General features: G+C 35.7%; 1 protein-coding gene across 1 annotated transcript; it reads left to right on the top strand.

Annotated features, from left to right (window-relative positions):
• The first annotated feature begins 2,013 nt into the window (after positions 1-2,013).
• Positions 2,014-10,698, top strand: LOC127969355 (ubiquitin domain-containing protein 1). Its single transcript, XM_052571237.1, has 3 exons — positions 2,014-2,543; positions 6,335-6,562; positions 6,906-10,698. Exons 1-3 carry the CDS (start codon positions 2,480-2,482, stop codon positions 7,286-7,288), a joined length of 675 nt encoding a protein of 224 aa, XP_052427197.1. The 5' UTR covers positions 2,014-2,479; the 3' UTR covers positions 7,289-10,698.
• The last annotated feature ends 3,821 nt before the right edge of the window (positions 10,699-14,519 follow it).

Below are 14,519 nucleotides of genomic sequence, written 5' to 3'. Positions count from 1 at the left end.
CTCATTTAGACAGCAATTTGTCGCCACCTGCTGGTGAGTTTAGTTTCATATTTATTGTAGAATTTAATTTTGGTAATACTTTAATTTAGAGACCAATTTTCACTAACATCATTAATAAATGAAGTGAAAATAAATATATATTTTTTTATCTTATCCTTAAATTTTTTAAATAATTGTTACTATTTTAAGGTGTGCTTGTTACATGTACTTACTGTTATAATAACATCAATACATAAATAATTACTGCATGAATACTAACCATACAGTAATACATGTACTCAGTATACAAGTGAGTTGTTTGTTGAAGGATGTTTGATATTAAGATGCCACTAATATAGAGCAGAAGCCCATCTTTATCTGGATCATCAACAAACGGCATTTCCATCGTTTCACGAGAACAGCGGATGTTTAGAGGTGCATCTCAATCATGCGACAGGACATGACTCGTCCATTATTCCTCACCTGTTTTTTGCTCAAATGTGTGTTTATGGGTCAGTCTGAGATCCTTTTTCAGCACAAGCAGAGTTCAGAGCTGTACTTGGTGCCAAAGACTTCTTGTGACTGGGTTATAGTGCGAATATATTTATATTTTTCAACTCAGAATTTCAGAATATTCACTTCTGATGGTGATCATGGGCCTCTTTATGATACGATTTGAATTTCCAGATGTTTCATGCATTTTGTTGAAAAGAACTTTACATTCTTGTGCAAATGTAATGTGCTGTAAATGTGCTCTACATATTATGCGTGAATAGTTTTGTGCATGTCATTCAGGAGACGTGCGTGCATTTAAAAGGCTACATTTACATTCTCTGCAGAAATGCAATATAACAATATATTATATTTACAACACTTTCAAGAAGAAGTGTTTTGAAGTTTGGCATCAGTAAAAAACTATATACATTTATTCTGCAGGGACACATTAAAGCAGTGTTTCCTAACCTAAGTTGCTCAGTGTTTCTCAGGGTCACCCACTTTTATTATTATTTATTTAATTTTCTTTATGAAAAGGCACTTTTTTATTTCACATCTTTTGGACTGAAGGAATGTTGATTGCAAAGACAGGGCTTAAATGATCAAAGACAGTTTTTAATATAACTGCGACTGGAGGTAATATACACACAGGATGCCCCGGGGCGAGTAAAACAGCCTCATTTACATTTTTGGGTGAATTAACCCTTTAAGGTTGACTTGGGAATTTTGCCAAAACTATTAAAACATTAATTGCATAATTTTGTTTTTCAGAAAGAAAGTGTTGTGTTTAATAACAAAGTAAAGTAAAATATCAAAAGGTTTATTATTATTATTATTATTATTTTAATCTGCCATGTCCATTTTAAAATTACAAATAAAAAAATTATTTATTTTTTTTACTATTTTTTACATTTTTTTAATTTTCTATGTAGCCTAGATATCCTTTGAGTTTTTTTGTTTTGTTTTGTTTTGACACTCGCTTTTCTTGTTGGAGATTTTTCTCTAATGCACTTACAAATTATTATTCAATTTTATTTTATTTTTTTATTGTTTTTACACAGCCATAGGTGCATTTTTTATTATTTGTGTTGATGTTTACTCTGTGTTCTGGAAGCTTGTGACAGCAAAACAAATTGCTTGTATGTGCATATTGTGCAAATATACTTGGCTTTTCCTGACTATATTTTCTTTTAATTTATTATGCAATTGTATATATATATATATATATATATATATATATATATATATATGAGAAAATAGAATACAAATAGATTAGAAAGGTAGATTTTTTTAAAGAATAGAATTATAATAGTGAGTGCTAAGGTTAGAGGGTCAAATAAAGAAACTTTAAATCGCTTTTTACTGCACTGTAAAGAAATCAACAAATAGCCTACAGCTCACGTAGAATAAAGACGTGCTAAGTATACTGAAGATCAGAGGACAAGTGGTCTACTCTTTCACGCAAACTTTCACGAGTTTTGATCGGAGTTTGAGTCTCCTCTGGGGGAGGGGCTCTGGCGCAGGGCAGTCACGTGGTCAGAGCGCGCACGCGCGGTGTGCGTCAGTAATGTGAACTCGTCGGAAACATCAGTGAGAGGAAAGGTAACGTTAGACTAGCGACAGATAACGAGCTGAGACAGTGATATACAACAAAACCAGCACGGAGGAACATAGAAAGCTCAACTACCAGTCTCGCTGATGTTGTTTTATTCTTTCAGACTGGATTTAGAAGAGTTCGGGATAAAGCTAGCCGCTGTAAGTTACCGTTAGCTCGTCGAACAAAGCCAGAACGCGATTCTCCGGCCAGATAACTTCACCCCAGACGTCCTCAGTCTGGAGGTCTGGTAAGTGTTTTCGCGGGAGTCTTCTCTTAACTGCGCGTGCTGCTGATCGATCACACAGCATGTAAGGTTAGCTCTGTGTTTAGTCACGTGACCAGATGATCAGAGACCGGGAGAGGATCTTGAAGACGTCTCGAGATGTGTCCTGTGTTTGATTGACAGTCATGGGAGGCTGCGTGGGGCGCGAGCGCGAGGAGTCACGTGGACGCGCATCGAGGAAGCGCGGAGGTGAGGCTCGTGCGTGTATTGCTGCTGTGTGGTTTTCTTCAAAACACGCAGTGTACTGACTTAACAACAGACACAACACAAACTAAAACACCAGGACATTATTTATGAACTTACACATGCTAAGCATGGAGGGGTTTAAGATATACATCAATCTAACATGAAATAATGATTGTTTTGCAGTGAGACTGTGCTTTTTATGTTTATTTTATTAGCAATTAATAAACACCGTTTTTATACAGTCTATGATAAATTCATGCATATTCCAAAACTAAGGAGTGTCATGGTTCTGCACACGCATGCACATTATTCTTTACTCTTGTACTATGGTTTTCAATGGTGAAATGTAATTGGTTGGTTACCATAGGTGCTATGTACTAAGAAAACGCTATACCACATTGCACTGCTTTAAAATGTTAGTTTTTTACAACCTTTCTCAAAAGAATGTATGCATGTAGGAGCTTGCAGTCTGTGTGATCTCAGAGCGTGTTTCTGCATGTTTACTGATGGGACTGTTCTTCTGTGTTTCATCAGCTGTAGTGTAAATGATCTGGGATAGAGACCAGCAGTGAGGTGTGTGTGTGTGTGTGTGTGTGTGTGGGGTCACCTGTGCTTCAGCAGGAGATCAGAGCTGCTGTGACCGTGCATCTCTCTCTCAGTGCTGTCTGTCTGTCTTCACAATCACATAATAGGCATTAGTTCTTATGTCAAATATCAGCCCTAAACAATGAGAAATACATCTGCTACAGTTGTGCACACATATGATAACGAAAACTGCAATATTATAAAAATTTGTTATTATTATTATTACCAGTACAAAAAATTGGAAGTTCAAAACTGTATTATTATTTAAAGTTTTTCACTTAGCTTAATAAGATGAAATGTATAAGTGTTAATCAGTCTGACCACACTATCATTATTGTAATTATTATTACCAAAGCAAAAAAACATATTATTATTATTGTTGTTGTTGTGACACAAATTTTCAAAATGTTCTTACATAAAATATTCATAATACATATATAAAAGTGTTGGCCTTTAAGTGTTTTTAACTTTTTAATCACAATGTCAAATATTGTCACTTGGTGTAAATCTGTTCATTTGTAAATCTGATAACAAGACGAAATAATTATTATATTAGTAGTGACACGGATTCTGAGAAGTTTAAATATTTACAAATATATTTTATTTTAATTATTATTGATTTAAAACGTTTGTACTTCTCAAACTTTGCGTAATGATATTCATAGTTTATATATTAGTCTGATTGGTGTGTGTCAGAATCTGATTATTATTATTATTATTATATTGGTAGTATAACTATAGTTTTTAAAATCTTTTAAAATAATTATTTAAATGTATTATCATTCCTGTGTGGTACCCAAACCTTGTTTAAGAACGATGTATAATATTCATAGCTTGTACTGAGTTGTGAGTGTTTTCTTCTGAAGTGAATCAGTTCGTAAGAGTCGTTTGTTGTGAATCGCGTCTCGTGTTCCTGTAACTCAGATCCTGTGTGAGAGGAACCAGACACTTGAATCCAGCTCAAGACCTCCAGATTATACCAGCTGTTTAAGATTATACAACGCACTCTGTCTTCGGGATTAACCCTATAAATCCTTCAGTATCATATCACACACATCCAACAAACAAACAATATTGCATCCGAAATCATCTTATAATCACAAATTAGTATTTTTTGTTTCCTCTGAATAAAACGGAGCTGTTTGTTTCTTCACGTTGTCACTGGAACAAACCCTGATGCATCACACAAGACTCAAAACACATGCAGACTTCATCTAAACTCTAGTGTTCATGTTATTTCTGGCTCCGCTGTACTGAATACTGAAGTGCTCTGGGTGGAGCGCTGTAAATCACACCTGTGTCCTGATGATGATGACTTCTTCTCACAGCTCTCTGCTATAAATAATGTGTTTGGATGAAAGCACGGAGTCATCTGTATCTCTCCATCAGTGTGGACTTCCTGTTTCTGCACAGGTTTATCACCGAGGGTCATGAGAAGTTTTAAACTGTTGTTAAATCTTCGAAGCATTACTATCAGAGATGTGTGTGTACAGGTGCAGTGACTGAACTCTAATGCCAGAGACGCTGTTGTCTTCAGTGGAGATGCTAGTTTTGATGAACTGTGAATGTATTGTGTGTGTGTGTGTGTGTGTGTCATCAACACTTGAACTGAAGGACTAGTTAACAGCCTGATGCAGACAGCGAGTGTGTGTAGTAATCTCAGTAATGTGGTGGTGATCTCTGATTGTTGACCGCAGGGTCAGGAGCTGCTGCTGATGGAGGGAGGCTGTTAGTTTTTGGGGAGGGCAGTATTTGCAGACAAACAGTCCTGAATACACAACCTTTGCTCAGTCGTGGGAATATGAGCGAGCGGAGCTCACTTCTGCTTTTATTGAGCTTGAGCTTACTGTACTATCAGAAAAACATCTTTTATATGCATACTAATAACACAGTCTTTTATCTTGTGCTTAATTTTATGAGTAGTTAGGTCCAATTAATTATATTTAATAATAATAATAAGATCAAACTACTGTATATGTAAAATTTATTGTGTGTGTGTGTGTGTGATGTTTCTTTTCTTATACTCGCTGAGGCTGTTTATTAGATTAAAAGTACAGCAAAAAAAAAATAATAATAATAATTTTTAGTACAGCTAAACCATTTAGGGCCTTATAGGTAAGTAATGATAATTTGTAACTGATACAGAACTTAATAGGTAGCCAGTGCAGAGACTGTAAAATTGGGGTAATATGATTATATTTTCTTGACCTCGTAAGGACTCTAGCTGCTGTATTTTGGACGACCTGTAGCTTGTTTATTGAAGAAGCAGGACAACCACCTAGAAGTGCATTACAATAGTCCAGTCTAGAGGTCATGAATGCATGAACTAGCTTTTCTGCATCAGAAACAGATAACATGTTTCGTAGCTTGGCAATGTTTCTAAGATGGAAGAATGCAGTTTTTGTAACATGGGAAATATGATTTTCAAAAGACAAGTTGCTGTCTAATATAACAATCTACAAGATTCTGTGTAGTGTTAATTTTTCTAAAAAATCCTGTCAAACGTGCACAAACTGACAGTCACCACCATAAGCTATTACTAAATATTGTAGAAACATAATTTTCTGTAAAGTTGCTTTGTAACGATTTGAATTGTAAAAAGCGCTATACAAATAAACTTGAATTGAATAGTGTTTTTTGGTCCAATAATTAATATCTCTGTTTTATCCTAATTTAATCTGAGAAAATTGTGTGTCATCCAATCTTTTACATTTTTAACACACTCTGTTAGCTTAGATAATTGGGAAGTTTCATCTGGTCTCGTTGAGATATATAGCTGAGTATCATCAGCATAAGAGTGGAAACTAATCCTGTATTTTCTAATAATATTACCAAGGGGCAACATGTATATTGAAAATAGAAGAGGACCTAGGACGGATCCTTGTGGCACTCCATATTTTACTGATGATGAATGAGATGACTCCCCATTTAAGTAAATAAAATGTTAGCGATCGGACAGGTAGGATCTAAACCATCTTAGAGCCTGCCCTTGAATACCTGTATAGTTTTGTAATCGATCTATGAGTATGTCATGATCTATGGTGTCGAACGCAGCACTAAGATCAAGTAAAACTAGAAATGAGTTAATAATATTGAGAAGGTAACAGCACTTTCAGTAATTTAGTGGGTACAGGATCTAATAAACATGTTGTTGGTTTAGAAGCAGAGATAACGTAATGTTAATGTGTTAATCCACACTTCGTCTGCAGGTCGTAATGAGCCGCTGAAGAAAGACAAGCCCAAGTGGAAGAGTGATTACCCCATGACAGAGGGCCAGCTCCGCAGTAAGAGAGATGAGTTCTGGGACACGGCTCCAGCGTTCGAGGGCCGGAAGGAGATCTGGGACGCCCTGAAGGCCGCCGCTGTGGCTCTGGAGTGTAACGATCATGAACTGGCTCAGGCTGTGGTGGACGGAGCCAACATCACGTTACCACACGGTGAGCGTCTCTGACCACAACCGCTCTGTGTGTCTGACTTGCCGTCTTTTGAGCAGTTGGAAAAATGGATTGAGCAAAATTTGGTCCATCTGTTGTCCAGTGCAGAATCTCATAGCACACTGATAAAATTACGGAAAATTAGGGGAGCAGCCCACAAAATAAAGGTTAAATAAAAAGCCAACATGAGACCTAATCCATATTTATATGCATACCTCTCAATTGTTACAAATCCAGTTGTATTTAATAACATGAACACAAAAGAGATGATGGCACCCACCAACCCTCTGTCTGTCGCTCTTTATTTCCCATCTCTGATGGTTGTGTGTGCTTTCAATCCCTCCAGGATCCCTGACCGAGTGTTACGACGAACTAGGAAACCGTTACCAGCTCCCGGTGTATTGTCTGGCTCCGCCGGTCAATCTGATCACCGAAAGAAGCGAAGAAGACCTGTCTGAAAACCCCGAGCCCCCTTCCACACAGAAGAAAGAGTTCCAGCTGAAAGTACGGCTCTCCACCAGCAAAGACGTGCGTCTGAACGCCAGCATGAGCGACACCATCGGCCTGCTCAAGAAACAGCTGCAAGCTCAGGAGGACATCGAGCCCATCCACCAGCGCTGGTTCTTCTCCGGGAAGCTCCTCACAGACAAGACCCGGCTGCAAGACACCAAGATCCAGAAGGACTTTGTTATCCAGGTCATCGTGAACCAGCCCACGCCGGACCACTAGGATGGACTAGACCGGGATAGAGGACCAAACCACAGCAGCTGAGAGAACATCGAGCGACTCGATCCTGCTGGAACAAATACACCAAACGCTGACTTGAGCAGAAGTGCCTGCGTGTGTTTGGTAGCGAAGCACACTGATTCGAGTCGCTCTGAAAGCCATCTCTCCCTGTTTAAGATAATCCAACCTGAGCTTCATTTTGCACACTTGAGTACCTTCGAATAGCTGTGCCTTGAAAGAAGAGTAAATGCTGGGTTTATTTCGCTTCGGTCACTTTCACTCGCTTTGTATTTCAGGACTGATGTCTTTGAGCACAACTGTACTTTCTATGCAATCCTAAAACAAACAAAAAAATACCTTTTAATGCTTCTTACACCTCTATCAGTGGCATTACGAGGCTGTTATATTTTGAGAATGCATTGCAACATATTCGTCAGATCTGTATCAGGCCGGCGAAGTCTGTTCATTTCAGTCGTTTGTTTTTCTGCTCCTGATTATATCAGCGAGTGACTCACACCGGTTAGAAACAGCTCATTAACTCAATAACAACTGCTCCTCATTACGCCGTGTTTCTAGTCTCACGCCATTCCTTCTACTTCACTCTCTTTTTTAAGCATTTTTTGTTGTTAAAAGATACGTGGAGATTTAAGGACGAGAGAAATCATATAAATTTATCATTGCAAATTGCTAGTTTCACTGGGCATGCATCTTTCTGCATTCAAGCAATATTCCAGGTTAAATACAAGTACTCTGCATTGTATAGAAAACACGCAACTCCATCATTTTAACATGTATGCACTTTCAGTATAAGTCCATGTGGTGTTTATCTCAGATATTTACAGTATGCAGTAGATTTAAGGGGTTTTTCAGCAGAAAATTAAAATACTGTCATCCTTCCCTGTGCATCACAAAATCTGAAAATGTCTTACACTTTTCTTTTATTGTCTTTACATTGTATTATTGTGGTCCGGTATTATTTAGTTTGACATAAAACGTTGAAATTATGATATAAAAAGTAATGTTAAATAAAATAAAAAAAATTGCAATCAAAATAAAAAGTTGAGATCCTAATTCTGACAATTATTTAACCTTGACAAGTCAAAAATATGACTACTGTTATGATTAATACGATCTCAAAGTCAAAAGTCACAACTTATAACTTCTCAGTTATGGCTCATACATATATAATTTTTTTGTAAGTTTGAATATTTGTCAGAATTACAATTAAGTGAAATTGAGATCTCAATTTTGAATTTTCATAAGTTGCTTTTTGTCTCATACTTTTGTCGTCTTTTCAAAGTTTTCTCATTTTTATTTCATAATAAAAGCCAGTGTGGTCCTTTCATGTACAAAGCATTTCTATAATCACACGGGTCTGGAGCATGAGGGTGAGTAAATGATGAACACTTCGAGTTTTGGGTGAACTGTCCCTTTAACCTGGAACATGCCCAGTTTGTCATCTGTTTGAATGTATGTGTGATGTGTGATTAGGTGTTTCTCGTGACATCAAGTTTCCAGATTTGAGCGAGGAAGCCGTACATGAGGATCTTTTTAGCCCCACAATGTTGGGACAATTTCAGGAGACTCGTTTTGAATTTTTTTCCTTAAAATCCCAGAATATAAGCAGCCATTTCTCTTACCTCAAGCCTGTGTTGTATGGAAGCTGTTTCTGCCACATAAGAAAAAACAGTGTTTTACTGAATCATAATTGTGACGTTATTATGAAATCATGTAAAAATTGAGATTACAAAGTAAAACGCGTAAGAGAAGTGATAACGACAGAATGTTGTAATTGTCATGATTCGTTTAGATTTAGTTTCGACTGTTCTGTTGTAATAATGTCTTTACATTTCAGAATTTTAACATTCATTAGTTTTTTGGATCATTTTGACTCTCATAATGTTTTTATCTCATTATTTACGTATTTCATAATATAGACTTTCTTATAAATTTGAATCTCAATTATTTTTGTCAAAATGTATATATCTCTTAATTATGATTTATCATTATGGTTTACCAAAGGATGATTTTTTTGTTGTTGTTCTTGCAAGGCAGAAATATTACAAACACAAAACACATGAACTTTTCATAAACCCTTTCTTCATAGATAAATATCTGTATATTATTAAGAGACCAAAATAAAATCTGCTTACGGACTATTTTAGAAAAGCTATGTACATTTACAAGGTAATTAGTTTTTTAGATATTTTAATTGTCAATTAAAATGAACAGCTGGGAAAGCAAACATGTGTTTGTCAGTAAACTGTTAATTATTTCAATATGTTCTCCGATCAGCTATTGGTCATGGCTTCCTCTTTAACGAGAAGTGTTTTGTGTGTGTAGAACAAGTTCGTCAGACCATAACTCATAAAACAAATGTTTATGTCATTTATAATGTTAAATTGACCCTTGACCTAGCGTTTATTAGGAACCATACTGTATACAGTATAGTTCTTGGAAATGCACTTTTTTTCATGTCATTATTTTTATTTACAAATATGACATCTCACAAGTTTAATATTAAATTAAATATATAAAACTTATACGCGTAAATGAAGGTCCAATATTTCCATAACTCTGATAATTGAAATAATCTATTATCAGGATAGCGCCATGTTAAAATGTTGTTTGTACTGTTATGGACAGAAGTAGTTTAATAACATTTCAATTGTTTAGCTTTCAAAACAAACCTATTTCTAAAACCGTTTCATATTTCAATAAAAACGAAGTAAATCCATCCTCTCAGCCTCGTTTTGATCCGTGTAAAATTCAAGATGGCGTCTACTATCAGGTCTATGAGTGTTGTGCTCACTATATGGTGTTAAAGGCTCCAGTAATGTGTTTGAGGGCTGCTGGAAGTCTGGAATAAACGAGGTGTTTCTGGAGTCCTGTAGAGAGCTGTCTCACCCGGTTAAATCTGCTGACTCGGGGTTTAGTCTTCCTTGTTTTGTTCCCGACTCTCGATCTGCGATCCCTGGTTGAGAAACATTCCCGCGCTTTGACCTTTTTCCCGCCAACGCGGGAAAATCTGGCGCGCTTTGAACCTCACACGTGTCTTTAGCAGCCACACGATGGCGCTATTTGCAAAGAAATACGCTTGAAATGTGCTGATTTTGTTCTGGCTTCAATGAAGTGGAATATGTTTTAAAATAACTGTACATTTCATCCGTGTATTAGTGTCACACATGTCTTCTGTTGATCTGAGCACACCTGAGTCTTGTGTGATATTGTGTTGTACAGGTAGATTACTGATATTTCCAGATGTTTTTATGATGATGATGTTTGGGATGTGATCTCAGCTGACTGAAGCCTTCAAACTTTTTTGTTTTTTCTTCTGAAATCTATTAATCATTAAATAAACAGAAAAGGTCAGGGATTTATGGTTGTTTTGAGCTAATAAACATATACTTCTATTTGTGTGGGTCATTGACTGTATGGAAAAAAATAGCTAAAAAAAACGTGTTGATTTTTATATATTTTATATATATATATATTTTTTTTTACATATAATAGCTTAATAGCAATAACTGTTTTACTTACACTTTTGTGTGAGTGTACACATCTTTAATCTTTACTTTCTAAAACGTTTAATTATTTAAAAAGTTGTTTTATTTGTTTGTTTACTTTATTTATTTTCCGTCCAATTAGTTAACTGACACATAAACTAACACTGAGCATTTAGTACAGTATTTATTCATCTTTATGTTAGTAACTGATATTTTGTTTCATATTATTTTGTTAGTTTTAGATCAGCTGGAAAAAAAAAGTTTAAATGTAAACAAATACAACTTTTGATTTTAATTATGAATATTACTAAATGTTGAAATTAACATTCATTTTAAAAGTATTTTTCTATTTAACTAACAGTAAAATGTTGGCTTTTTTATTTTATTTTTTATACTTATTATTATTATTATTTACAAATATTAATAATTAATAAATATCATAGATGTGTCCCTGCAGCACACAAGCAGTCTGAAGTCTCTGGGGTGTATTTGTAGAAATAGACAACAACACATCGTATGGGTCAAAATTACAGATTTCTCTTTTATTCCAAAAATCACTAGGATATTCAGTAAAGATCATTTTCCATGAAGATATTTAGTAAATTTCCTACCACAAATATATCAAAACATCCTTTTTGATTAGTAATATGTATTGCTAATAACCTTTGAAAGAAAATGATGGTAAAAAATAATTGACAAATTACAAATCTTTGTCACTGCTTTTTTTTTTTCATAGTTTGACCCATGCACATGTTTCTTTACCCACACAGAGTTCAGCTTCACTGGAAATAACCCTTTCATCACGGTGTGGTTCCTTACATAACTCCAGCTCTCTTTAGGATCCAAATCTGCTTTCCAGGCAGAAAAACACAACAGCTGCGGCCCAAAGAAAGTCCCTAAGATGATGGGAATGATGAGTAATGAATGCCTCAGGAAGACGAAGCGTTTATATCCGGGAGAGATGAGGAAGTGTGCTGTCTCAAACACACATTCATGGCCTGCAGGAAGCCTCCAGTGATGTGGACTCACAGCGAGCCGTGTGTTCTCCTGTCCTGCTCCTCTCTGAAGAGAGCCTTGATCTGGGTTTTATATGACGTCTGAGTGTCAGCTTATTCAGTGCTATTAAGATTTCAACTTTATGGAAATTCAGCTTTTTGATTCTGAAGGGCTTTTTTTGTTGTTGTTGTGGTTTCAGTCAGATGTTGGCTGTGATGTTGGCAGTTTTCACTTCAGTATTGTTGATTTTGCCTCACCGAAGCACATCTGTGATGAAATCATGGCAGCTGGAAGTTGCATAAAACATCAGTTCAACTTGTGCTCCCTTCTGTTCTGCACGTAGACATAAAACAATGCTAAATTCAGATAATAAAAGCATAACAGCTCAAAATTTTGCATACATTTATTTGTGCACTACATGAAATGTTCAGGAAAAAGTCTGGTAACATAATGCACTGTAAAGGTATTCATCATGAAGGTTGTGAATGCATTATGTGAAGGTTTGTTTGTCATGCATAACACTTTCTAAAGGTGTAACAATGAAAATATAAATATTATACTGTACTGGTTTCTATTATTCATGAGATCAGGTGCATTACAAGGGATAGCTATGCATCAAAACTACTTCTATAATGCATTATATTTAAAAGCTTAGTTTAAAAGTAAAGTCCTGGATAAAGCTGCCATGAAAAGAACATGTTTCTTCTTTCTCATCCTTGACACACATCAGATGAACACAGTAAGTTCAGGAGCTCGTCTTTGGCAAATGTTGAGGGAAGAGACTTGCTGAAGCTGAGCTGTTCCTCTTTGGAAACTATGAGCGTCTCCTCCCACACTCTCTAGACGCTCCACATCTGCCTGAAACACCAGCAGCAATGCAGACTCGATTTCACCATCTTAAAAGCTGTCTTCTTCCAGACAAGACTTTCTTTCACAAACGGGCGATTTCTTTCACCGAGCCCCTCCGGGGTTTCATGAATGGATCATGTGTCTGTCCAGGTCCAGTATCAGAGTGTGTTTCCAGCTGGACAGACTGGGAGACTGGACTCAGCACAGGAGGAAGGCCTTGGAGGTCACAGAACACACGAGAGACTCTCACAGGTGAACTTATCTCTCCTTGTCGAAAGATCCAACCAGAACAGAGCTGCTCAAAACCACTGCGATGTGGTTCAGTGGAAGAGAGACGAACGAGAGAAGAAGCATCAGAGAAATCATTAGTTTTCTTACTGAGATTGACACTTGACTTTGATCTTTATTCAGACAAACTGTGTTCAACTTTGATTTCTGCCATATCAAGGTCTTATGAATCATATAAGTCTTTTTTATATTTCTGAGTTTCAAAATAATTTTATGCAGATTTAAATGTATCCATGTTCCAGACCCAGATGTTGAAGGTTTAGATATGCAAATCCATTTAAAAAATGTAAAATAAAATATAATCATTTACAGAGTGAAATGAGTATCAGTTATTTATTATTATTATAACTAACAATTTGTAATTATATATATAAATATATATATATATATATATGAATGTTAATTTTAAGGCGGATACTAATTAGCATATTCATGCTTCTGCATATATAGCCGTATATATGCTAATTAGTCTCCACCTTAAAATTAAAATACATTTTACTTAAAAAAGTGTTTAAAAATTCCATGAGTGTCAATAATATCAAAAATATATTAATCCAAAGGGTGACATAAGTATAATTTATTTCAGTTTCTATTATAATCAATTACCACGCAATTCATTAAATGGTTGTATTATATACTGTATAATATATATTTAATTTTATATGTAATTAAATAATTTACATCTATAATTAAATATAATATTATATTTGTATTAATATATTTATTAAAAAAATAATTATATATGACTTGACCTGACTAAATAATGATTGCTTTCAAACAGGTTTCCTGACCACACCCCCTGTCAGCCATTGGTCAGTGTAACTGTTTTGGCTTGGTCAGGATGCTTAAAGAAACAGTGCAGAGTTTTATACTGCTGTAGAGAGTCGGTGTTCACACTTAATGTCATGTAAAATCAACCAACAAATGATTTACTTCTGGTAGTAAAAAAAAACAATAGACACATTCTAACTGTAAATTTGATAACGCTAACAAACGTGGCTGCTGTGATGTGCCACACAGACTGTGACACACATTTTGTCCCGGATCAGGCTTAGCAGGCGTGTGGGTACAGGACATTGGATGTGTTTAATCTGGATTAGAGAGGTTTGTAAAGCAGACACAAATCTCAAAAGAACATCTGAACCCCTGCACACTGCCAAACACTGATCTCTGACATTTCCTAATGTCTTAAAAGGACTTGAATGTAACCCTGCACCCTCACCTCCTTTAGTATAGGCGGAGCCATTAATATGTTAATTAGTCTCCGCCTCCACCTGATCGCACCAGCTCAGAGCTGCACTTTCACTCAGTTAAAACTAGGGTAGATTATATAGACCACTTTAATTCTTTAATTATTGTTTGCTATTGCATTGCTATTGAAGGCCGTGTAATAACAAGATATCTTACCTGTGTGTTCTTAACAAGAAACAATGAGAGATTCCCCTTTATTCACTCATTAAATATGGTAAAACACCATGACTTCTCTTTATCATACGTGTTTTTAGGAGAAACAGCTAGTGAGTAATATTTTGTAGTTTTTTTTTGTATGATATGATAATTTTGTTCATTTATAAAAGAAAGTATATTAAAGGTAG

This window comes from Carassius gibelio, chromosome B12, assembly GCF_023724105.1.
Source record: "Carassius gibelio isolate Cgi1373 ecotype wild population from Czech Republic chromosome B12, carGib1.2-hapl.c, whole genome shotgun sequence".
Taxonomy (NCBI): Eukaryota; Metazoa; Chordata; class Actinopteri; order Cypriniformes; family Cyprinidae; genus Carassius; species Carassius gibelio.
This window is presented reverse-complemented; position numbering and strand designations above follow the sequence as displayed.